Source organism: Saimiri boliviensis, chromosome 9 (assembly GCF_048565385.1).
Source record: "Saimiri boliviensis isolate mSaiBol1 chromosome 9, mSaiBol1.pri, whole genome shotgun sequence".
Taxonomy (NCBI): domain Eukaryota; kingdom Metazoa; phylum Chordata; class Mammalia; order Primates; family Cebidae; genus Saimiri; species Saimiri boliviensis.
Genome location: NC_133457.1, coordinates 68,374,367 through 68,399,986, shown reverse-complemented (window position 1 = coordinate 68,399,986; position 25,620 = coordinate 68,374,367). Strand labels below are relative to the sequence as shown.

Sequence of the window (25,620 nt, the reverse complement as noted above, 5' to 3'; positions counted from 1 at the left end):
TTGGTTCTTTTTTTTTTTTTGAGATGTAGTTTCACTCTTTCACTCTCATTGCCCAGGCTGGAGTGCAGTGGCGTGATCTCAGCTCACCACAACCTCTGCCTCCCAGGTTCAAACAATTCTCCTGCCTCAGCCTCTCAAGTAGCTGGGATTACAGACATGCACCACCATGTACAGCTAATTTTGTTGCATTTTTAGTAGAGATGGCATTTCTCCATGCTGGTCAGGCTGGTCTCGAACTCCTGACCTCAGGTGATCTGCCTGCCTCGGCCTCCCAAAGTGTTGAGATTATAGGCGTGAGCCACCGTGCCCTGCGCTGTCTTTTGTTCTAAGGCTCAGATAAGCACTAAATCACATCTGTGTAGCATTTTATAGCCTACAAAGCACTTTTATGTTGAGACATAGCGTTTACCTTAATATTTTGTGTACAGGTGTATGATTTTGGGAAATAACCTGATTGAAATCCTGGATCTCTTCTGTATTATATTTTTATGCAGAAATGAGACAGGAAGGGACAGGCTTGGCAAAGTAAGAGAGTGAAGAAAATCTAGAACAGGTTTTCTGGCCATCAGCTTTCCTCATAGTAGAAATGTCCATTTCCCCAGGGCGTTTTTGGTAGAAACAGTTCCTGTCTTGGAAACTCCCCTTTCCAGCATTATAGTCAATGTGTCATTCCATACTTGTAGCCCTTAGCCTGTTTGGTGCGCTCCTTCTCCCAGGAGAATGCCCACTTCAGCATCTCAGAGTCCTTGATTGCTGCCATCGAGCTAATGAAGTGCAACATGATGAGCCAGTGCCTGGAAGAGGAGGAAGTGGAGGAGGAAGACAGTGACAGAGAGATCCAGGAGCTGAAGCAGAAGATCCGCCTTCGGCGCCAGCAGATCCGCACCAAGAATCTGCTCCCGGTGTACCAGGAGACTGAGCACAGCAGTGAGTGGAGCCTGCAAACACTCTGTTCCCACGTTTTCATGGCTTCAGCATAAGGCTCAGTACCGTATGGGTCTTCCTTTGGAATGTTATGCCCCAACCAGTGATTCCTCTGCTGTCAGAAAGATATTTCCATGTTGTCCCACTTCTTTCCTACCATTCTAGGAATACTCATCCTAGAGTCTGTCTGTTTCCTACATCAGAAATAGCTTCCTTCCAGGCCAGGTGCAGTGGCTCATGCCTGTAATCCCAGCACTTTGGGAGGCCGAGGCAGGTGGATCACTTGAGGCCAGGAGTTTGAGACCAGCCTGACCAACATGGTGAAACCCTGTCTCTTAAAAAAAAAAAAAAAGCTTTCTGATATGAGGAGAACTAAGAACAGTAGTCCCAGATTTGTTTCCCAGGTAGTAGTACCTTCTGTTTACTTGAAACTTTTTTTTTTTAGACAGAATCTTGCTCTGTTGCCAGGCTGGAGTGCAGTGGTGCGATCTCAGCTCACTGCAACCTCCACCTCCTGGGTTCAAGCGATTCTCCTGCCTCAGCCTCCCGAGTAGCTGGGATTACAGGCACATGGCACCACTCCCAGCTAATTTTTGTATATTTAGTAGAGGTGGAGTCTTACCCTGTTGGCCAGGATGGTCTCGATCTCTTGACATCGTGATCCGCCTGCCTGGGCTTCCAAAGGGCTGGGATCACAGGCGTGAGCCACCGTGCCCGGCCTACTTGAAACTTTCTAAAGGGAAAGTTTCCGTTTCTCTCTGTTGAAGTCATACGAGATCCCTTTTATTGTGACACTGCAAGAACAAGAAGAAGACCCCTTTCTGCCCTGTTTATTCCTTTTTTTTTTTTTTTTTTTTTTTTCTTAAAAAAAAAAACATAACAGGCTTTCGGGTCACCTCTAGCAGCTCCCAGTTCAGTTCACGTGATTCGGCACAGCTCTCTGACTCTGGCTCTGCTGATGAGGTTGATGAATTTGAAATCCAAGGTAAGAAGTGACACCTTGTTACAAGGAAACTTCCATTCCCTGTTTCTTTCCGTTTAGAATGATAAGCTGAGAAGTTTTTCCCAAGTAGATCTTCATGGTGGATTGTTGTTAGCTGTTGTGAGGGGCAGCCTTTTGCTGAAAACAAACCTCTTTAAAATGTAAGTAGGAGAGAACACTGAAAGCAGGCGTTCCAGGTGGAGTGGCTGGTTGTTGATGTCACCCTGATGCTTCCTCCTCAGCGGTATCTTTCTCTTGTTCTCACTCTGATCCTCCTTTCAGCTTGTAGGGCTGATCCACACTGCTTGAAATTAGAATCCTGTTATCTCGTGTTCTGTAGCACAACTGAAATTGTTTGAAAGTGTTCAAAAGAGAAAAAGAAAAAAAGAATCATTGGGGGCGTGGGGCAAAAAAAGGAAAAAAAAATAGGTTTACAAGGTAGAGCTTTAATTTCTGTCCACCCAGTGCTAACTTGCTTAGCTCAGTCACAGATTCTTTTTTTTTTTTAACATTATTGTGGTTATGGTTGTTGTTCTTGGAAGTATCAGCATAGAGGAGCAGTAGGGTTCCAGTCTGGGAAGGCAGTTGTGTTGTCAGGTTAATGTCCCCTTCCTGCAAATCATAGATTTCTTCAAGTTCCCATCAGCAAGATAAACAGACAAACAAAAAAACCAGTTCAGGGACATAAGCTCTTCCTTGATGGCTGAAACCAAGACTAGTCTCCTTACTGAGAGGAATGGTATGTATAATTCTCCGTTACAACATTGTGTCTGTAGACAGAGGTGAATTGTGTCTATAGTTCTCCGTTATAACACAAATAGATCTTGTATTGCACGAGGCTCTGATGTCCTCTTTATGCAATCTAGAGAGCCCATTCACCTGCACAGGACTCCAGGTGTAGGAACCGCGTTTCTTCTCCGTTCAGAAATTTAGTTTTTTCACGTATTTTCCAGGTATTCAGGAAATCTTCCTTCTATGTTCTCCTTAATGCCTCTGATTTCTATTTATGACAATAGGTAGTCATTTAAAACTCCTTTTGTTTGTTTGTTTGTTTGTAGGTGATTTTCCAACTCCTCCAATTCTCCACCATCAATTGGGTGACTTACAATTTAGTTCTGACCCTAACTACCTGGAGTTAGAGATCCTGCCAGTTACAGTCCTATAAGATTACGTTCACTTCCTATGCCAGACACAGGTGACCAGCCCACCTGCACTTCTGACTACAAATTCAGAGATTCCCATGACTGCCTTCTTGCTTGAATGATGCCCACAACTTAGGAAAGCCTGTTGTAAAGGCTGCAGATAAACAGCTACCTGCAGAAGTACATAGGGACTAGTGGAGAGATGGCGAGCCCAGGAACTCCTCCTGGCTCCATGTGTCTGGGTGTACCACCCTCCCCGGTTCACTGATGTGTTCACCAACCAGGAAGCCCCTCTTGACATCACTGTTCCAGGTTTTTTACTGAAGTTTCATGGTATAGACGCCATTGACTATGGCATCACCACTGGTAATTGAACTCAGTCTTCAGCCCCTCTCCCCTCCCTGGAAGTGTGGCAAGTAACACTTCCAACCCTCCAGCATGTGGTTGGTTCTTTTGATAGCCCCCAGTTGGGAAGCTGTCTATCTGGGGCCTGCGTGGAGTCCCCTCATTAGCATAAACTCAGGTACGATTGAAAGGGGCTGCTTTTGAATAATAAAAAACACTGCTATGATTCAAGAAATTCCAAGAATTTTAGGAAGTCTTACCAGGAACTGCAGACAAAGACCACACATGTATTTTCTGTTATACCACAGTCTGTGATTGACTTCGTCTCCTAATTAAAAGGAAGTAAGAGGGTTCTGACCTGGCTCTTAGGATCAGCAGTCAGAATGTCAGGAGGAGAAGAGTGAGGTCAGTTCAGAACAGGCTGCTTAACTGGGTGTAGAACAGTCCACCTGATGACTGCATCTGTTCCCTGCAGCAAAGCAGGGAGCCAGGAGGCTGTGCAGTCTGTCAGGAGCCTGCCGGCAGAGGCCCAAAAGGCACTCCTGTTAGAAACTTGCTGCAATTGTGGCCCCTGAGGAGATGTTTAATCAACTAATTCTCTGTCAGTTCAGAACAGAAATCCTTAAAGGAAAAGACCTTAGGGCAGGGTTTTCCAACCCCTGGGCCAGATCATTCTTCATTGTGAGGGACTGGGCTGTGGACTGGAAGGTGTTCAGCATCCTTCCTAGCCTCTACCGTCTAGATGCCAGTATCGAGACAATCAGAAAAGTCTCCATCATTGCCAGCGTCACCTGTGGCTGAGAACCACTGCCGTAGGAGGTCCCTGAGGCTGGGCTTGGCATAGGAAGTAGCAATAACCCTCTTCCAAACTAGAGTGAGCATCTACCTATGGATTCAGTTCCTAAACTCCATTTCATGTTTGGGAGAAAATGGCAAGTTTTGATTCCAGGAACATATGGTACAGAACATGTCATTAGTTTATTTCCTGCTGGAATACTAAAGGGCTCCCTTTTATGATCATTATTACACAGATGGTAGCGAAGGATCTAACCTGACTCACATGTCAAAGAACGGACTCTCAGTGTCAATGGCCTCCATGTTCTCAGGTAGCCTGCCTCGGAAGCGTGGGTGTGCTTATAGATGCATGTGTGTGAATGTTGCACCAGCTTTCCCGTAGACCTGATCATACGATAACTGTCAAGGTTACGAGAACTCGGTGGAAGAAACTGGAGTTAAGCCAGAACAACAAGCCAGGAACAATTCAGATACTCACAGATTCTTCCTCCTGTGACCCAGCAGTCTTTCTCCTCAAGCTTGTCCTGGTTGATCCTTCCCTACGCTGATACGTTTAGATTTAGTGGTCACTGTGACTGATGGAGGTACTGGACGGTTTAGAAATGTTAGATGAAGAATTTTAGTTTGAACTTACACCTAAGCTCCTGCCACACATTCAGGCAGCAAAAGCAGGAGAGAGTGGTACGAAGCTTAGTGTCTCTAGAATTGAATTTGCAGAGCCAACTTTTAGAAAGCCATCTCTTCTGGGTACTTTGTGTGCAAGTAGGATTTACTGGGGTGAATGTTTGTTCTTGCTTTATGATCCAAACAAGTAGGTTTTCTGTAGGTGAGGTTAACTGAAAGAAAGTAGCCATTTTCTACTCAGAATGGCTTTAAAACACAAAAACAACAACAAAACTCAGAACTTTTTATTAAAACTGTTAATATTGTCAGGATAGAATTTGAAATAATTATGTAAGATTAGATCAAGAATTAAAGAAATTAAGACAAATATTACATGAGTTCGTTCCCATGTTCTCACTTGTATGTGGGAGCTAAAAAAGTTGATCTCATGGAGTTGGAGAAGAGAGTGATAGTTACAGAGGCTGGGGAGGATGTGGATTGGGGTGTAAAGAGAGGTTGGTTAATGGGAACAGCCATACAGTTAGAAGGATGAAGTTCTAGTGTTCAGTAGCACAGTAGCATGGCTGTAGTTAACACACTACACAAAGAAATGATAAATGTTCAGTCAGTGGATATTCTAAATACCCTGATTTGACCATTACACATTGTATGCATGCGTCTAAATATCACATGTTCCTTGTAAATATGCACAAATATTATGGTATCAACTTAATTTTTTTAAGATTAGAGAAATAAAAGTAATTAGGTTCCTTTTTTTCTCCTCCTGAACGATTGTCCTTTATTCTAACACGAGTCTCCTTGCTTGAGAAGGAGTTACCGTAATCCACTTTCTAGCTGGTTCCCGGGGTGTCTGCAGTCCCGGCCCTTTCCTGGTGCTAGTGCTGTCAGCCACTTCTCCATCAGAGCATGTCCAGGCTGCTTTCGCCACAAGGCAGGCCTTTGTTTGGTCTTTCTAGCCTCCTTCCTTTCCCTGTCTCAGGGGCTTTAAAATTTTTATGCACACGACTGGTTTTACACTAAGAATGTGAAATGTTTTTCAATTAAAAAGCTACTTTTTAGGCTGGGCGTAGTGACTGCTTATGTCAGTAATCCCAGCATGTTGGGAGGCTTGAGGTAGGAGGATTTCTTGAGGCCAGGAGCTGGAGACCAGCCTGGGAAACATGGTAAGACCTCATCTCTACAAAAAAACATTGGGTCATTGGGTGTGTGCCTATGATCCCAGCTGCTCTGGAGGCCAAGGTGGAAGGATTGCTTGAGCCAGGGAGGTCGAGGCTACAGTGAGCCATGATTGTGCCACTGCACTCCATCCTGGGTGACAGAGCAAAACCCTGTCTCAAAAAAAAAAGAAATGCACCCACTTCAAGTGTACAACTCAGCGACTTTTAGTAAATTTTCCAGGTTGTGCAACCGTCACTAGACTCTAGCTTTAGAACATTTTCGTCACCCCATTAGTGTCCCTGTGTCCATTCATGGTTAACTCCAGTCCCCACCCCAGCCCCACTCAGCTGCTAACCCTCTGTCTCTGTGGATTTGCCTTTCCTGGACACTTCATGTAAATAGAATTATATGATACTGACACTTAATTTTTTGTCTTTTCACTTCATCTGTTTCTGCTGATGGTGCCTGCTCAGTTGATTTAATATCTTTCATAGGCTCCAGTCTCAGTCTTTTCAACTTCTTTGGGTTTAGAGTTTGTTCTTTCTTTTTTCCCCATCTCCACTTTCATCAGTTTTTCTTTATCTTCCTATGCAGATTCTTCCCGAGTTTTTACCTTCTGCATAGATGTGTCTAGTCAGGGCCTAATCAGGAGACAGAAACCACACAGTAATTTGAATAGGGAAAGTTTAATATAAAGAATTATTAACTGTAATGGGGGAATCATGTAATGGGAGAGTGGCTCATGAGGAGTAAAGAAGACTCTCAAGAGTGCACAGGAGAAGCTGGGTGTGGTGGGTCACGCCCATAATCCCAACACTTTCGGGGGCCGAGGTGGGTGGATCACCTGAGGTCAGGAGTTTGAGACCAGCCTGGCCAGGAATAAATGTGAAGACGTGACATAACCTCAAGGCTGTGGTTCAGACCTCCTGGCTCACTGAATGGTGGAGTTCCCTGAAGCACAGAGCTACCCTGAGATGGTGCCAGGGGACGCTCTTCATGGGGAGGTGCCATGTCAACAACTGTCACTGGGAAACTGTACGCTGGGGTGCTGAGGGAGGATGCCCATGGGAGGCGCTGTCTCAGAACTCCAGGGCACTGGTGAAAGCACTCATGGGAGTGCCAGTGGCACTCACTGTAAGACTGAAGTTCTCCCAGCAGGTGCCGAGGGGAGCTGCTGATGAGGGGCCTCACTTGTGGCACTCTGCTGCTAAGCTGCCCAAGGTATGCTTCCCCAGGAGTCAGCCTAGAGGAGCAACCAGAAGCAGCCAGAGAAAGCCCTTCTGCCTCCTGCAAAATTTAGCATCATGCCAGCTGGCAAAGGGGAAATGTTTCTGCGTCCAGCCCCGTTATTGCAGAGCAGGCAAAAACAAGGGCAGATTTGGAGCTGAAAGGCAGGAAATTGATAGCTGGCACAGTAAAGAGAAAAGTTCATGAGCTATATATTCTGACGTGTTAAAATTATATCCAGTTCAAGGTAATCAGTTGCTTCTCCCTCATCTCGTTTTTAATTGCATTTTTTTCTCTTTATAAAACAAGAATGATTTTGGGTTCTCCATTTTGGAGTGTTTCCTTTTGAGTCAGCAACTACAGAAAATGTGTTGGAGTTGGATTCCCAGATACGTTGTGTGTCACCTTAACTTCTAGAAAGAAAGCAGGATGGAAACCAGTATCAAACTGGCCAGTATATTCTGAGATTGATTCTTCCTGTGACTTACTTATTTTGTTTAAAAATTTGTATGGTTTGCTAAGGTACCAAGGTTTTAACCAGTTCTTTTCTGATTATCCAATACTAGTGTCTGGACATGCAGCAAATTTTTCTCCTTATAACGTGTCATTGTTTTTGTATATGTGTGTGTATATATATATATATATATATATATATATATATATATATACACACACACACATACATATATATATATATATATATATACATACATTTTTTTTTTTGAGACAGAGTTTCGCTCTTGTTACCCAGGCTGGAGTGCAATGGAGCGATCTCGGCTCACCGCAACCTCTGCCTCCTGGGTTCAAGCAATTCTCCTGCCTCAGCCTCCTGAGTAGCTGGGATTACAGGCACGTGCCATCATGCCCAACTAATTTTTTGTATCTTTAGTAGAGACAGGGTTTCACCATGTTGACCAGGATGGTCTCGATCTCTTGACCTCGTGATCCACCCGCCTCAGCCTCCCAAAGTGCTGAGATTACAGGCTTGAGCCACCGCGCCCGGCCGTTGTTTTTATATTTTTAAACTTTTTTCCAGTCAGTAGTAATAGCCTTATTCCATTAAGTTGGTGCAAAATTAATTGTCAAAAACTGTGATTACTTTTGCACCAACCTAATATCTAATCCATCAGAAGCACTTGAAATCAGTTCTCTTGGAAAAAAAAAAAATACTTGTTTTTGTACAGAAAAATCAAAAAGTTTCAGAATTATGTTAAATTCCACTTGGATGATGAGTGTCTCAGACCTCCTTCTTAAGTGCTCTCACTTGGCACATTTAATCCATCCAGATGAATAGCTTCCCCCTCTTCACTCCTTAATTATCTGTCTTAGACCTTGGTCTACTTTTTTTTTTTTTGAGACAGGGTCCTTGGTCTGCTTTTATCCAGATCTTCACAGGGTTTCATTCACATCAACTTAGTCATCTGCTTGAACTGCCTCAAGAGTGTTGAGGCTGCAGCACAGGCCTGGGACCCACAGAGCCGTGTGGCACTCGGCCGGGGTCGGAGGCCTGGGACCCACAGAGCCGTGTGGCACTCTGCCGGGGTCGGAGGCCCGGGACCCACAGAGCCGTGTGGCACTCGGCTGGGGTCGGAGGCCCGGGACCCACAGAGCTGTGTGGCACTTGGCCCGGTTCGAAGGTCATGGCTCCTTTGATTCAAGTGTGCTTCTTCCCCTGCACTCTGGGATAAGAGCCTTGCCTCCAAAGTTTTATGGTCCCTCCACACTCTTGGAATTATTCATGATGGGCTAGGAAGTCCCTGCATGTACCTCTGATCTCACTTTACCTCTAGTAAAAAAGAAGGAACATGATATGGTGTGACTCAATTGTATTTTCTTTTTTTTTTTTAGAGAGTCTTGCTCTGGTCACCCAGGCTAGAGTGCAGTGGCACAATCTCAGCTCACTGCTACCTCCACCTCCCAGGTTCAGGCGATTCTCCTGCCTCAGCCTCCTGAGTACCTGGGATTACAGGCACCCACCAGCATGCCCTGTGGTGGCATATAATTTTCGTATTTTTAGTAGAGATAGGATTTTGCCGTGTTGGCCAGGCTGGTCTTGAACTCCTGATGACCTCGTGATCCGCCCGCCTCTGCCTCCCAAAGTGCTGGGAATATAGGCGTGAGCCACCGTGCCCAGCTTCAAATGTATTTTCTAAAGAGAGAATGTTTTTTTCTCTCAAGAAAAAAAAGCTTGCTTCTCTGTGAGAATAAAGAACTGCTAAATAGTTTTATGAAGGCAGTGGTTTCCTTAGAAACTGTGAATTATCACCTACTTGTTCTTGCTGGTATGTAGTATTTTCTTTAATAGCCTGGTACTAAAGTAAGAAAATTGGTTAGCTCCTTATTCAGGAATATCTAAGATTTTCTCCCATTTTCCTTTTGTGTTACTCCCAAACAGGATGGAATTTGAGATAGCTGTTAATTGCTTTTAGCCAATTAATAATTTATTTAGAAAGTATTTTCTGAAAACCTTTATGTACAAAGCACTCTGAGAGATAACTAGGGCAAGGCAAGGCTTCTGCCCATCCATGGCAGTGTAAGTGTTACCCAGATAAATGTTGCAAACCAAGCAGTCCATGAAGGTCGGGCCTAATGTTGTCTATACTGCTTTTTTTTCTCCAGTAGCACTAACTAGCTAGAAATAAGATAGCTAGCAGTGCACTGGGATCTGGATTTTGGTGGCACAAATTCAGACAGAAAACATGGTATACATGAACATCTTTGTTGTTGAATAGGCTGTTAATCACCAGCAAAATGTGTTATTGTCTTGTTTTCCTGTGCTTACAGAACATATGAAATAAACAGATTTTAATTCTGTTACCTTACTCCTATGTGTAGTTTGAAGACATTAGTTTGTCAACACTATTATTTGAGCATATGCTTGTATATGAGCCCTGTGTGAAGTATTTTAGAGCCAAGAGAAGAATTAGGCACAATCTTATTTCCTGATAGGGCGATTTTATAATCCAGTTGATTCAGACAGAAATCTACATACAGAGGACACATGAGGAACAGTAGAGCTACTCATGGCCAAGTGCAATGATGTCATGTAAGGTTAGTGTTCTCTTGCGTGCTCAGACATAGTGCATTGATCATTGTGTAGGCTTAATTAGGAATAAAGGTCTTTTCACTGGGCAGTGAAGGGAGTGGGAGAGTATTTATCAGAACAGTCTTGTTTTCATGACTTGGGTAGGCTGTGTTCTGCCTTGCTTGAACATAACTGCTGTATTTCACTTTCCCCTCCATCAAAAGTATTTGGGTAGATGAGGTCTCTGAGGTCCCTGGAGGTTCAGGGTACCATTACTAGAAACCTTCTTCTAAATCCTTTGTGGGAAAGTCTGCCACTTTCCTGTAGAGTTATGCCTCAGATCATGTTGACCATGTGTCAAAATGTGTTGGTGACCAGGTAACACCAGAGAGTTGCAAAGCTATAAAGAAATTCGTTTTCTTCCATGAAGCTTTTTCAAGGCTACAGAACACTTCTGACATTTAGGGGTAATGGCAACAGTGGTGAGACGTTAGAAGCAGCGTTCCAATTTCACACATATGGATGAGTAACCTCTGTGATCCAAGTTATGTGTTAGGCACTAAATCCTATGTAAGAGTTAGGCGGTGGGAAAGGTTTGAGTCATGTTTGTGTTTGTGCTTGCGAGGGGTGGTGTCCCTGTGTGCCTTAGGATGCTCCTCTTCTCATTCACTGTTTTACACCAAAGCTGAGTTCGTCTTTCTGCCTGGGTTTGTAACACTTTGACCTTCTAAGTGCTGTGCGTAGTGTTACTAATTCACCCTCGTTTTGACTTGGATAGAGGCAAATTATAACTTGTGTTTAGAGCTTCACTTCTCCTTTATCCGGCATAGAATGTGGCGCCTCGCGGTTCCCCTGAGTGCTTAGCTGGCAGTGCCTTGTAATGGATTCCATTCTCCCTTACCCACGTCCTGTCTATTCGTCCTCCCCTGATCTCTGGTTTCCATTTAGACGCCGACATCAGAAGGAACGCAGCCTCAAGCAGCAAATCCTTCGTTTCCTCCCAGTCCTTGTGAGTACTTTTTAAAAACAAAAGAAACAAGAAAACCTTAGGATATGTAGGGAAACAAACCCAGTTCTTGGCATATGGATGGGCAGAGCCATCCAAATGCAGGAGGAGGCCAAGCCAAGAGGAAGGGCTGCCGACGGTGGCAAGCCCACGGGAAGAAGGCAGAAGCTCTTTGGCGCCAGTGGGATGGGCTCTCGTGGAGGCTCCTTCTCTGCTGACTCTCATCATAACCAGAGGCTCCAGAAGCTCCCAAAAGACAGCAGTGATGATGATTTTTGGTGATGGAATCAAATGGATTGGGTTCTACACCATAGACCCAACCAGGGGAAACAGTAGCTCGTTTGGGAGGAAAGATAGCTTTTTAGTCCACAAAGCCGTTTTCCTCACTTTATTTTGTAAACAGGCATTGTCATCTCCATTTTGCTATTAGAGGAGCTGAAGTTCAGAGAAAGGAAGTGGCAGAGCCCTTAACTAGCCGTGCCATGTAGTGATAGGAAGTGGGACTTGAACTGAGTCTTAGGACTGTGAGACTGGGGACCTTTAACTGTCCACGTGTGAAGACGGTGAGCAGGCTGGGGTGCTGGAGAAGTTGCTGCGCAGGGGATGAGATCATGGAGGGAAGGCGTCCGCCGCCTGTCCTCTCCGCGTTCAGCCGTCCGTGACTGTCTCCTTTCCAGCTCCCACAGCCTCCTGCACTCCACCTCTGCTGAGGCGGTGGCCATGGGGCTCCTGAAGCAGTTCGAGGGGATGCAGCTTCCAGCTGCCTCGGAGCTGGAGTGGCTTGTCCCGGAGCATGATGCCCCTCAGAAGGTAGGCCCTCGGCTCTTCTTCCCACCCAGGAGCCGTAGCCTTTCTGAGCTTGTTTTCCATCGTCACACCTCCCCAGTCTGGAATGAGCTTGTGTTTCTTCCTTACTCATGGAAGCCATTCGTTACAAATGGGTCAAGGGAACAAATGGACCAGCGGATGCCTGCTTGCCTGTTTTCCCGAGCTCTTGTCAGAGCAGGAGATGGTAGCTCCTTCGCTGTCCTTACATGACTGCTTGCTGGACTCAGAGGTAGACGTCTTGCTTTGTGACCACCTCTGAGATACTACGCAAAGGTGAATGGCTTGGATTCTTTGCTCTGCAGTTGTCTTTAAGGCAGGAAACACCCTGGCACACCGAGGGTCCTGGGGTGGATGCAGGGACAACTTTGGCCCTGGGGCCACTGCCTTGGGAGGCTGTGTCTGTTTGCTTCTTGGAACCTGCGGCCCTCACTTCTAGTCCTCTGTCACCTCCTGGCTGGGTTTGAGGACCAAGGTTCCCTGAAGCCCTTACCTTGTGGTGTTCCTGGAATGTCTTTCATTCGTCATGGTCTGTCACGGCTGAAGGCCCAGGGCCGTTCACGGGAGCTCACCCTGTGTTTCCCTCCGGCAGCTCCTGCCCATCCCGGACTCACTGCCCATCTCACCGGATGACGGGCAGCACGCCGACATCTACAAGCTGCGTATCCGTGTTCGTGGCAACTTGGAGTGGGCCCCACCCCGGCCTCAGATAATTTTTAATGTTCATCCAGCCCCAACGTAAGTGGCCCGTGTCTGCGCCCTTTGGAGCACAGACACGTCCTCTGTGGATTGTGGGGGCTTTTTCTTCACTCGTCCCTGCCTCCAGCTGTCCTTCCCCCCGCAGTTCTATTCATTCAGAGGCAGAGGAGGAGGAGTGTCCATTTTGTCCTTAGCTTCTTACTCTTAATCCTCCCATTCCTTCCTAGAGCTCATTGAAAATGAGGTGGGTTTTGTTTTGCTGGCATTCCCAACCTGTTGCCTTCCTCCCAATAGTTTTGTGAGCTTGCTGGTTTTTATTCTATTTTTTTTTTTTTTTTTGAGTTGGAATCTCGCTCTGTCACCAGGCTGGAGTGCAGTGGTGCGATCTCAGCTCACTGCAACCTCCACCTCCCTGGTTCAAGCAATTCTTCTGCCTCAGCCTCCCGAGTAGCTGGGATTATAGGTGTGAGCCACCATGCCTAGCTAATTTTTGTATTTTTAGTAGAGACAGGGTTTCACCATGTTGGCCAGGATGATCTCAAACTCCTGACTTCGTGATCTGCCCACCTTGGCTCCCAAGTGCTGGGATTACAGGTGTGAGCCACTGCGCCTGGCCTTTCTTCTCTTTCTAAGATGGATGGATGCTTTTTTCTCCTGTCATTCTCTCTCCTTTTCCATGCCTCATTCCTGACGTTTGTACGGAATGTGCAGTTCATTACCGGGGGAGCCGCTGCCTGGACCTCAATCCTGTATTGAATTAGCTCTCCCAATAGGTTCGTTTTTGTCCAGCGGAAGCAGGTGAATTATTCCCCTTTTTTCCCGTACTTAACTAGAGCTGTATGTTCGTGGGCTCAGTCCTTCACGCGTCAAAGGCCTCACGTAGCTGCTGTCGGCCAGTGCCCTCTCCTTACCCTTCCTCAGGAGGAAGATTGCTGTGGCCAAGCAGAATTACCGCTGTGCAGGCTGTGGCATCCGGACCGACCCTGGTGAGTGTCTTCCCGTCCCACCATGCTGCCTCCCGAGGCTTTGGATTCTCTCCCACCGTAAGGAGAGGCGGCCCGTCAAAGGTGGGAACAGGAGGTGGCGTGGCAGAAGTGGGGAAGGGGAAAAACAGGTCATGGCCCGGAAAGGTTCATACCGGGCCAGAGCGTTGGCAGTCGGAGGGAAGTTATTTCCAGGAGCGTGGAGGGTTGTCTGCTGTGGAAAGCTGGGCAGTTCCAGCTAGCTGGTGAGGCTGGATCTCACCAACTCTGGCTGGTTTTATTTCCTCAGGGCCTCCAAGGTGGATCATAACTTCAGGCTCCACTATGTGGATTTCCGCTAGCTTTGGGGGACTCAAACAGAGATTGCTGGAGGCCATCGGCCACTCCCCTCTGCCCTTTCAAGGGAACAGCAGAGCCGCCTTACCAGCTTGTAGTTGGGAAAGTTACATCTGGCCTTTTGGCCTTCCTGTTTTTCCAGATTATATCAAGCGACTGCGGTACTGTGAGTACTTGGGCAAGTACTTCTGCCAGTGCTGCCACGAGAATGCCCAGACGGCCATCCCCAGCCGGATCCTGCGCAAGTGGGACTTCAGCAAATACTACGTGAGCAATTTCTCCAAGGACCTGCTCATCAAGATCTGGAATGACCCTCTCTTCAACGTGCAGGACATAAACAGTGCTCTCTACAGGAAGGTCAGACTGCTCAACCAGGTCCGGGTAAGACCTTGGAAAAGGCGGCGTTGGAGATCTCACCCTGCTCCTCCCCCGCCCCCCGGTTTTATAGGGCTTCCCAAGATTACCAGCTCACCACTCACGCCCTCCCTGTGTGTCTTCTTAATCTCTTCCCACCTCCCAGGTGCCTGTCAGGCTGGAGCCTCAAACCTGGCAGCGGCAGTTAGGAAGCGCTGAATGGCGCTCGGAGGCAAAAGCAGAATCTCTTCCTTCCCAGAAAACATTCCCGAGTGAATGAGGACTAGGGTATCAAGTGAGAAGCTGGAATTTCAGAGTACTCTGTCTGCTATTATGGGCAGACAGACCTGGCAGAGGGGCCTGCCCTGAGTAGAGAGCACTTGGAAGCAGGTTGTCGAGTTAGGGTGTAGGACAGGTTGCTCTGGCTGCAGCGTGCAAAGCGTCTAGACCCCCAGGGTTTAAAGGCACTGGGCTTTCCAAAACCTGATTCCTCTTCTCTCATCCCCCTCCCACGCCTGCCCCCTACCTCTTTCTTTTCAGCTGCTGCGGGTCCAGCTGTATCACATGAAGAACATGTTCAAGACATGCCGACTGGCTAAAGAGTGAGTCTTCTGTGGAGGCCAGAGTCCTCTGGCTGAGTTACTGCCTCCGAAAGGGGCCTGTCCCAGTGCGTGGCTCCTGTTACGTAAAGAAGGAGAGTAGAGAGATTTCGCAGAAATGTAAAATGGTAAAGAAGAAGCCACAGCAGTAATGACGTCTGTGTCCTTCTCTCTGGAAGGGGAAATCTCTGGCCATCCTATTCAGGGCAGGCCACCACTCTTTACAGGCTGGATCCTACCTGGATTACTCTGCAGGAGTCTATCCATAAGTCACTTCTGCCATCCAGACACCTAGTAGTGTGGAATGGGTGGGGCGGCCTGGAACGTGGGGCTGGCTGATTGGTGCCCACCCGAATTACTTTCTCTTTTCTGGTTAGGGATTTTCCTAGCATGATGTGTCACACAGAGTGTTCATTCCCTCCCCTGCCTGCCTCCTTTTGTTCCCTGTAGGCTTCTGGATTCCTTTGATACAGTTCCAGGCCACCTGACAGAGGATCTCCACCTGTACTCACTGAATGATCTGACTGCAACCAGGAAGGGGGAGCTGGGGCCCCGGCTTGCTGAGCTCACCAGGGCGGGGGCTGCCCATGTGGAGAGATGCATGGTGAGAAAGCCTCGTTTTAGCATGCAGCCAGGCCCTGGCTGTGAGGGATGCGCCTGAGGCTCTTGTCACTGAGCTCCAGGGAGTGGAAATGGCCAGTCAGCTCTGGGACAGGAACTGGAAAGGGCTGCTGTTCCTTAGCCTGGAGAGCAGCCGCATCATTCCAATCTAAAGAACCTGAAGTGAGAGGAGGAGTTGCTGCTGGCCCTGGCCCTGGCAGCTCTGGGCAGGACTGAGCAGACTTGCGTAGAATTGTCGGCCGGGCGCCGTGGCTCACGCCTGTAATCCCAACACTTTGGGAGGCCAAGGTGGGTGGATCACCTGAGGTCAGGAGTTCAAGACCAGCCTGGCCAACATGATGAATCCCCACCTCTACTAAAATACAAAAATTAGCTGGGCATGATGGCGGGCACATGTAATCTCAGTTACTCAGGAGGCTGAGGCAGGAGAATCACTTGAACCCGGGAGGTGGAGATTGCAGTGAGCCGAGATCGTGCCATTGCACTCCAGCCCGGGCACCTGGGCAGCAAGAGTAAAACTCCATCTCAGAAAAGAAAGAATTGTCGTGGTGTGAGAGGAGAACTCTGGAATTGATCTGGAGAGGGATACTATCCTCGGCCTCTGTTTGTTATTTTCAGTCATTGTGACCAAAAGAAATACTTTGTCCCTTTGAGGTAAGCCCCAGTTTTCTTGGCTCTAAGGTGAATAATTGTACGTACTTCTCAGTATTGTTTAGGGTTGGTGAAGTAGTTTGTATGACAGCGTTTTGTAAACTTTATGTATTCCACAAATGCATGTCGTTACTGTCATGATACACTCAACATGTCAAAAATGCAGAAATTTCACTTTGAGAACTTCCTGTCTTATACTGCCCAGTTTATGTTCCTGTGACAGTCCAGAATTAGAGCTTAAAATGGGGCATAGGTAGAGAACCCTTTGTGCCTGGAAGGAACTGGAAATACTTCCCTATATCCTGACTCCAGGCCGGGTGTTATTTTTGAGGAACATGCTTGTCTTCACATTTTATCTTAATTGGTTGTGGTTCCTATTCCAGAATAAAATCATTACCCAGATGGGACTGGACTTAGGGAGCCCTTTGTGGCCCGATTCCTTCCTCCTCTTCCTCTCCTCATGGAGAGCCACCCCGCTGGTGGGGGCTTCTCAGGCTTGTGCCTGTCTCATCTCCTCCTTAAAGCTTTGGCTAGGCCGGGCACGGTGGCTCATGCCCGTGATCCCAGCACTTTGGGAGGCTGAGGTGGGTGGATCACCTTAGGTTGGGAGTTCGAGACCAGCCTGGCTAACATGGAGAAATCGCTTGAACCCTGGAGGCAGAGGTTGCAGTGAGCCAAGATCACACCATTGCACTCCAGCCTGGGCAGCAGGAGGGAAACTCCACCTCAAAAAGAAAAGCTCTGTCTCACGCCGCCCAGCCCTGGCCCTCGTTTAGCTTTTGTGCCCGTGAGCCCAGACCGGCCTCCTCCCTGTGGGCAGCGGAACCTTGTCGGCCACTCAGTGTTTATATTCAGCCCCGCCTCGGGGTTAACCCTCCCGTGCCAGTTCCTCATTTTGCCATCTGCCTTTCCTCCCTAGCTCTGCCAAGCCAAGGGCTTCATCTGTGAGTTCTGTCAGAACGAGGATGACATCATCTTTCCCTTTGAGCTCCACAAGTGCCGGACCTGTGAAGGTGAGGGCCAGCCTGGGCCCTGGCGGCTCAGCACCTCCGGTGTCCCCAGGGGAGCATCACGCCTTGGTGGTGAGAGGGGCTGTGTCAGAGCCGACTTCTAGCTGAGATAATACGAACTATTTTCTTCTCTCTCTCTCACCTTCCCAATCTGCGTAGAGTGTAAAGCGTGTTACCATAAAGCCTGCTTCAGGTCTGGAAGCTGTCCGCGGTGTGAGCGGCTGCAGGCCCGGCGGGAGTTGCTGGCCAAGCAGAGCCTGGAGTCCTACGTGTCGGACTATGAGGAGGAGCCCGTGGAAGCAGTGGCCGTGGAAGCCACCATCCTGGAGACCACCTGAAGAAAGCACACGAAGCCTCCGTCTGGGGCCAGGGTCAGACATTTTGCAGAACTGAGCCACACTTTGAAGGACTTGCCCCACTTGGGGCGTTTTTTTTTTTTAATTATCCTCGTCTTTTTTTAAATGACTTGTGTGACGTCCGTATGTGGTCAGCCTTTGGTAGGTTGATGGGGTCCAGTCTGTGGTGACAGATAATTTGTAAGCACCAGGTGTTTTCGTGAGAACTGACGTGTGGATCCTTAAGTGAAGCTTCCAGTGCCTCTGTCAGAGGAGCACAAAGCCAGTTCTTCCAGTGTCTGTGACCTTGTCCACTCGGGCCAGACCAGGTTTCACCTGCATGTCAAGTATCATTTCTAGTTTTCCTTTGAGTTCTGGAGCTTCTGAGCCAGCCCTTTTTCAACCACCTCTCCTTTGCTGCTGAAACGGGGATGGAGTCTTCTCTCTCCCTGTCCTGGACTAGAGTCAGACTGTGCCCTCAGCAGAAGCAGCAGAGAGTGGGACTACGCCATGGGCATTTTGTCCGCTATTCGGGTATTTTGGGGGCCACAGAACAGAGTCCTAACTATCCCAGACTCCTCAGAGACAGAGGCAGCCGTGAATGCTCCTATGTTGTTGGCATTTCCTGTTTGAAACCCTTGAGGCCTAGGTGATGTGACAGACTGACTCTTCATCTACCCTGCTGAGCCTGAAGCAAAGAACAGAGCTGCTTCAGCCAGGCCGATCTGTCTTCGTATGCCACGGCATACGTGAGGCAACAGCCCTTGCTTAAGGAGCACCAACTCAGCTGGAGGAGCCGTTGGCCCCTCTTCAGTGTTCAGGTCTCTCTCAGTCACTGGCTCTTTGGTGCAGGTATGATCTTGGAGCTCAGGCGGGTCCCTGATGCCATCGTAAGGTGAGGACAGAAGCCCTACCCGCTGTCTTATTCACGTGTCCCTGATGACCGTGTCCCTGGTCAGATGGTCATTGTGGTTCTGAGTGAAAGTACAACCCCACTGCATTCTCCGTTCCCTTCCTGCAGCAGAGCTGGGCCCGTCCCTGGCGGCCGAGTCTCTTGCCTTAGCTTCTCTTGTCAAAGTGGGAGAAAAGCTTCCTGCTGTTAAGTGGTGTTGCAGAACACGACAATTTGCGGATGTGAGTGTGAATGTTCCTGTGTTTTTGGGATAAACAAGAGCCTTTATGCCAATTATGCACTTAACTCTTTTTTTTTTTTTTATTTGAGACAGAGTTTCGCTCTTGTTGCCCAGGCTAGAGTGCAGTAGCACAATCTCAGGAGGCTCACTGCAACCTCTGCCTCCCGAGTTCAGGCGATTCTCCCGCCTCAGCCTCCCGAATAGCTGGGATCACAGGCATGCACCACCGTGACACCCGGCTAATTTTGTATTTTTAGTAGAAACAGTGTTTCTCGGTGTTGGTCAGGCTGGTCTTGAACTCCTGACTTCAGGGGATCCTCCCACCTCAGCCTCCCATCATGCTGGGATTACAGGCGTGAGCCGCTGCGCCTGGCCTGTGCACTTAACTCTTTAGCCTGGTGATACTTCTATGTTCAGTCGCCCATTTCATATTTCTAATTTCAGTGTACTCCCTCCTCCCACTTTTAATGTGTGTTTTGGTGGTTGAAGTCTTTAGTTGGGACCGTGTATGTGTTTGTGGTGTTCTTCAAGTTGATACAGTTATTTCTAACCTTTGTGAAAACACTGGTCAGAGTTGCTTCTCCCAGGGCTGGCGGCTCTGTGAACTAAAGCCTGCAGCATTTTTGTTCTGGGGTTGACGTCTTCCCATAGACCTGTCTTCTCATAGTTGCTTGCTGGCAGGAAGAAGTGAGTGTGTGCGCTGCCCCTGGAAGCTGAACAGAAAGTCGCATGTGGTTGGTGGGAGCTGATGAGAGCCTGAGCTGGAGGCAGTAAGGAATCTCACAGGGAAGCAGGAGAGGACTAAGGCGATCGTCACAACTGAGGCTCCACCAGCGCAGGGGGAGCGTGGGAACTGACCTGTGCTCCTGGTTCCTCTGCCTCAAGTTTGGGATCTGAGAGCCTCGCTGGGCAAGAAGACCTTGAGGCTCTTCTCCCTTCAGTTCGTAGTGAGGCTCTAAAAGCCAAGTCCCAGCAGTTTTGAAGGCTGACTAGAAGCACCCGTGTCCTTTAGGGAGCTTTAAGAATGACCCCACGGAACTCACGTTTCACCAGGGGTCGGGCCCCAGGTTCAGACGCAGGGGTTTACAGAGGTGTGAGCTCTACTTCCGGTTTTGGTGTAAATGACACATCCAGCTCCTTTCTCAGGTCCTTGTGCTGAGGAGACACGGACTGCCTTGTCCTGCCTGGTTCACATCAGCGCAGGATCGAGGATGGAAGTGCTGAGTTTCTGAAGCTGAACCCAGCGCTGGGTCTTAGATGCTCCTGACTTGTCACTTTTCTCCCCCAGCCGCACTCCTTTAGACTGTGTGTCTGTGATGGTGACTGACACTGTGCTGCCATCACCAGCCAAATGCCTATTTATTATTGGAGAGTGGGGGAGGGCAGCTGGAGGATGGGATGTTTTGGAAGCACTTTGCAACTTATCAGTATCTGGAAATCCCCTGCTGTTGCAGGGAGAAGCTTTGACTGCACTGAAGAGAATCCCTTCTGAATGAAGTGGAGGGCAGTGTTCTTTTTGTATGTAAAGGAAAAGAAAAAAAAGTTGATTACCAGGTGGAGACAAGATCCAAGACATAGCAGAAGAGTGGAAGACGAATATCTTCCACTTAAATGAGGCTGTTTTTGATATTCTCTGCCAAGGATTTGGAGCTTTTGTTGAATCAACGTCAAAGGTGCGTGTCTCAGCAGAGACGTTCTGTGTGTACAGCCCGTGCTCTGAACGGGGCTCCGCGGGCCGCAGCTCTTGCACAGCCTGATGGTTCATTGTCATCTTTAATAAACTAAGGAAATGAAATTCTGTCTTGTGTTAGCCTGCCTTGACTGTCAAGAAATGGTGTTATGTCCACTGTAAAGCAGGTATATCCAAACATTGTCTGCATGTTATCATGTAAAGCACACTGGACCATACAGGTCAAGACAGGTGGGGTGGAGGGCTTTGTCACTAACTTGCCATGAGACCTCGAGTGAACGACTTCACTTCTCTGGATTTCAGCTCCTTCATCTGTACAATGACAGAATTCAGCTTTGTGACACACAGTCCTTTCTGGTGCTTGGGGCGTGTGTCCCTGCTCATACGCTTGGTGTAATCGTCACTTAAAGTGAGGTGTCATCCAGGCACGGTGGTGGCTCACGCCTATAATCCTAGCACTTGGGGAGGCCGAGGTGGGTGCATCACGAGATGAGGAGTTCGAGTCCAGCCTGACTAACATGGTGAAACCCCATCTCTACTAAAAAATACAAAATTAGCTGGGCATGGTGGTGGGCGCCTGTAATCCCAGCTACTCGGGAGACTGAGGCAGGAGAATGCTTGAACCTGGGAGGCAGAGGTTGTGGTGAGCCAAGATCGTGCCACTGCACTCCAGCCTGGTGACAGAGTGAGACTCTGTCTCAAAAAAAAAAAAAAAAAAAAAAAAAAAAAGGTGTCTTCCTCTCTGCAATATCTGACTTGTCTTAGATGCTTCAGTTCCCACTTCTGTGAGCGTCCGGCTCTCTTTCTCGTATGCTCTTGGCCCTCCGGAGCTCCAGCTCCACCCTCCAACTCTGAACATTTTCCCTTAAATGTCCCCTTGCCATCTCCAACCAATATGTCTAAAATCTGCATAAATACTATATCTCCCAAAACCTAGCCGTCAGTCAGCCAGGTTTTATTGTCTTCAACTTCCTCTCTAAGTGACACACCCAGCTGGTCAAGCCTTGTCTCCATCCTACTCCCTGCCATCAAGTTCTGTTGATGTTTTCCTTTGAGATAAATCTCTCACACTGCTGCCGCTAGCACACAAATTCAGCTGTTCTTGATGAAACTTTTTTTTTTTCTCGCTGCTCCTCATGGAACAAAGCACGTTGTAAGAGGGGCTGGGCACGGTGACATACCTGTCATCCCTGCACTTTGGGAGGCTGAGGCGGGTGGATCACCTGAGGTCAGTTTGAGGCTAGCCTGGCCAACATGGCAAAACCCCATCTCTGCAAAAATTAGCCGAGCTTGGTGGTGTGTGCTTGTAATCCCAGCTACTTGGGAGGCTCGCTTGAACCTGGAAGGCAGGGATTGCAGTGAGCCCAGGTTGCTCCACTGCACTCCCACCTGGGTGACAGAGCAAGACCCTGTCTCAAAAAAAAAAAAAAAAAAAAAAAAGCACACTGTGGGCTGAGGGGTGAGATTGTTGTCACCTGCCTCTGACTGCCTCCCTCCTAGTGCTCCGCAGACCTCTGCAGTGGTGAGCAGACCCTCAGTCTCCCGTCTGCTTCGCCCTCAGCTGCTGCTGTCCTGTTTGTCCAGCCGTCATCAGAGGAGACACATTCCAAATGTCCTTCACTCACTTTATTATCAAACTACCAGCTCTTTCCTTGCCAGGGACGAACCAGTAGATAAAGGCGATTATTTATATGCCGTAAACACACCCTACCTATGTAAAAACCTCATATTTACAGTTTAAACTGCGGAGAATGAGAAAGCCACGTGAATGACTGCTGAAGGTGATAAAATGTTCACGTTTTCCAACTAGAGACGGGAAAATTGCTCAGAACAAAACCTTCAGTTTGTTCTAAGGCCCTTTGCTCGTCGTTACAAACTCGGTGTAGTTCACAGAAGCCGAGGCGCGATTTCCGGTTAGTTCCCAAACTTCTGTTCCCAACATTTAAGTTGTATTTTAGGTTTTCATAGTCCAAGATTGAAAAGACGGTTGAAGAGGAAAAAAAGGACCATTTATTCATTAATTCATCCATCTGTCTGTAGATGCTTCTGTGTTCCAGACACCATGCCAGAGCTGAGAATACAAAGAATCATAGAATATTGTTTAAAGGTGTTTACTGCAGCAGCATTTATGACAGTAAAAGGTTAATGGAAAATATTTTTTAAAAGATGCAATCATAAAAATTACAGTTATAAAAATTATAGTAAACTGAGGAAAAAGTCTTAGAACAATATTACGTGAGAAAAAGTATGTCTAATATATATGAGTCCATACTTACATAAATGAACAAATACAGAAGAATTCTAAACAAAATACGTAAATTCTCCCTTCCAGGAGGTGGAGTTTAATTCCTTCACCCATTGAGGGTGAACTGGAATTAGTCATTCACCTTTTTTAATAAAAGGATATAGAAAGAGAAAAATAGCCGCTTTACAGTAGAGAGAGCTAGCTAACACGAACTTAACCAAGTAATCAAGGTTAACGTCACCAAAGATGTCACTGGATATCATGTACCTACTGGTAAAATGAAAGGGGCACATCATCTCTGTGACATTCTTTCCAGAAACCCATAACCTCTGTAATCATGAGACAACACGGGACAAACAAACATGAGCAAAATTCGAGGAACTTTCTACAAAACACTTGACCATACTCAGAATTGCCAAGGTCGTGAAAACAAGGAAAGACACCGTCACAGATGAGACAAGACTAAGGAGTTAGATGACTGAATGCTGCATGCCATCCTGACCCTGAAACGGAGAAGGACAGTAGTGGAAAAACGCAAAATCCAAATACAATTTGGAGTTTAGTTAAAAGTACTATACCAATGTTGGTTTCTTATTTTTGGAAAATGTCTAGTACTAGACTCATGTAAGGTGGTAACATTACGGAGAACTGGAGTCAGTGAGGGCTATATGAGAAACCTTGTACTATCTGTAACTTCACTGCAGATCTGAAATTATTCCAGATTAAGACGTTTACATATATAAAAAGCATATGTACATCATAATTACAGTTATGCAAAAATGTGGCAGAAAAAATACATAAAGAAAATACTCAAAAAATAAGTGTGGTTCTGTTATAACGGTGGGTTTGTGGAGTGATTTTTTTTCCCCTTACCTGCTTACTAAATTAGCTGTAAATGAGTCATTTTCCATAAATTTAGAGGTACTGTTTTAAGAAAAAGAATTATTCTACTTGAAATACAGAGAGAATGTACAAAAATATATCCGTTTTGAAGGTAGTCAAGACAAAGCCTGCTTTAAAGTTATCCCTGAGACATTCTTCTGCACAAAATAAGCTGTGTTGACCCAGAAAATATCCATTACTCCTCCCTTTCTGATCCCCTGAGCCCCACCTCAGTTCTGCTGCAAATCGGTGCCTCTGTCAACTCCGCTGCCCTGAGGGCACACAGAGGGCACCTAACAATTTCTGTAAACCCTGAAAATCCAGGCGTAGATACCTTGGGTTTCATCCTTGATCGTTTGTAGGGTTCTCAGCATTACTTTAGTCCTGGAGGAAGCTTGGCTTCCAAGGTAGGCTCATGCTAATTAGGGTCTCTGGGAAGCCTGGGGCAGGGGAGAGGGTAGGAGGCACAGGGCACATGGACTCAGGACAGGCCTTCTTGAAGGTCAGGTTTTAAAGTGGAAGGTTCAGGCAATGGCCACCTGAACACTTTCAGAAAGGCCCCGGACTCCAGCTATTCCAAACACTGAAAACAGCAGTAATTGGCGTGGAGCTCCGGTCATCAGCGCCTGTAAGCAGAATCGCTCCTTCAGTAGCAGGTACTTGCCCTGGCCATGCTCTTCTTCAGGCCCACGTTCAAGTAAAGCCTCACAGCGGAAAGGCAGGCGGCTGGCCAAACAGAGATGTTACCCGGGAAGGCGGCTGGCCAAACAGAAACGTTACCTAGCCCACGTTCTTTCACAGCGTGCCCCATCAACTCGCGAGTCTCTGAGAACAGAGTAAGCCCTCCCTTGACTCCTTAGATAACATTTTTCCCACAAACACTTTATCAGAACATTTTTTTTTTTCCCCCGAGAAGGAGTTTCGCTCTGTCACCCGGGCTGGAGTGCAGTGGCGTGATCTCGGCTCACTGCAGCCTCCGGCTCCCGGGTTCAAGCAGTCCTCCTGCCTCAGCCTCCTGAGTTGCTGGGACACAGGCATGCGCCACCGCACCCAGCTAATTTTTGTATTTTTAGTAGAGATGGGGTTTTACTATGTCAGCCAGGCTGGTCTTGAACTCCTGACATCAGGTGATCTCCCTGTCTCAGCCTCCCAAAGTGCTGAGATTACAGGCACAAGCCACTGCATCTGGCCAACAATTGTTTTTTAAAACTGATCACCAAGGCTTGGGTATATGGATCAGACTGGATTGTCCGAATTCATTCCCTAGAATTTGGACCTTGAGCAGAAAAGATGGGCATGCACTTGCTCGTTCCGGCGTGGTGGTGAGACCGTCACTCCTGCCGCCTGGGCCCTGGGGCTGCCGGTTTCTGTCCTGTTCTGAGCCTCGTTCTTCAGTCTCCCTCTACAGCTGTAGGGCTTTCCCTTCACAGCATTTTAGGTTTTGTTGTTCTGAGAGACAGGGTCTCCCTCTGCCCCCCAGGCTGGAGTGCAGTGCGTGTCATCTCAGGCTCACCCCCAGGCTCAAGTCATCTTCCCCCCTCAGCTCTCCGAGTAGCTGGGACTCTGGCACGCACCACCATGCTGGCGACTGTATTTTTTAATACAGAGACAGGGTTTCACTGTGTTGCCCAGGCTGGTCTCAGACTCCTGGTCTCAAGCAATCTGCCCACCTCACCTTCTCAAAGTGCTGGGATTATTACAGGTGTGAGCCACGACACTTGGCCAGTATATTCCTTTTTCTAAGTAAATTAACTGTAGTCAATTTGTGTTGCTGGCAGACGAAGTCCTCCGGTGAAAGAACAAAGTGGGCGGCAGTGACTGGGACAGTCCACCAGTTCTACGTCAAACACTGAATTTCCTCGTCCAATTCAAGTCGCAGGTGTGTGATTCCTTTCATCTACCATGTGTTTAACTCCATGCTCGTTTGCAGTTCCTGCCTTTTAGGAATTTACAATTTAGTGATAGGACTTCATAAATGAAAGTGTTAGGTGCAGAGTGTTTACTGTGTGGCAGGCACTATTCTAAATTC

At 47.6% G+C, this 25,620-nt stretch overlaps 1 protein-coding gene across 5 annotated transcripts in view; it reads left to right on the top strand.

Moving 5' to 3' along the window:
* The window catches only part of RUBCN (rubicon autophagy regulator), a 63,083-nt gene extending 42,511 nt beyond the window's left edge, over positions 1–20,572 (top strand). For 3 of the 5 annotated variants that reach the window (XM_039461972.2, XM_039461971.2, XM_074406126.1), the window contains 12 exons: positions 717–927; positions 1,808–1,909; positions 4,425–4,499; positions 11,171–11,231; positions 11,906–12,038; positions 12,646–12,791; positions 13,674–13,738; positions 14,214–14,452; positions 14,966–15,027; positions 15,475–15,628; positions 17,216–17,309; positions 17,466–20,572. In XM_039461972.2, the coding sequence (XP_039317906.1) occupies positions 717–927; positions 1,808–1,909; positions 4,425–4,499; positions 11,171–11,231; positions 11,906–12,038; positions 12,646–12,791; positions 13,674–13,738; positions 14,214–14,452; positions 14,966–15,027; positions 15,475–15,628; positions 17,216–17,309; positions 17,466–17,644 (1,521 nt within the window). In that variant the 3' untranslated portion in view covers positions 17,645–20,572. The remainder of the gene's footprint in view (positions 1–716; positions 928–1,807; positions 1,910–4,424; positions 4,500–11,170; positions 11,232–11,905; positions 12,039–12,645; positions 12,792–13,673; positions 13,739–14,213; positions 14,453–14,965; positions 15,028–15,474; positions 15,629–17,215; positions 17,310–17,465) is intronic. The other 2 variants (XM_039461974.2, XM_039461973.2) reach the window with 1 other exon arrangement.
* Positions 20,573–25,620: the final 5,048 nt, after the last annotated feature.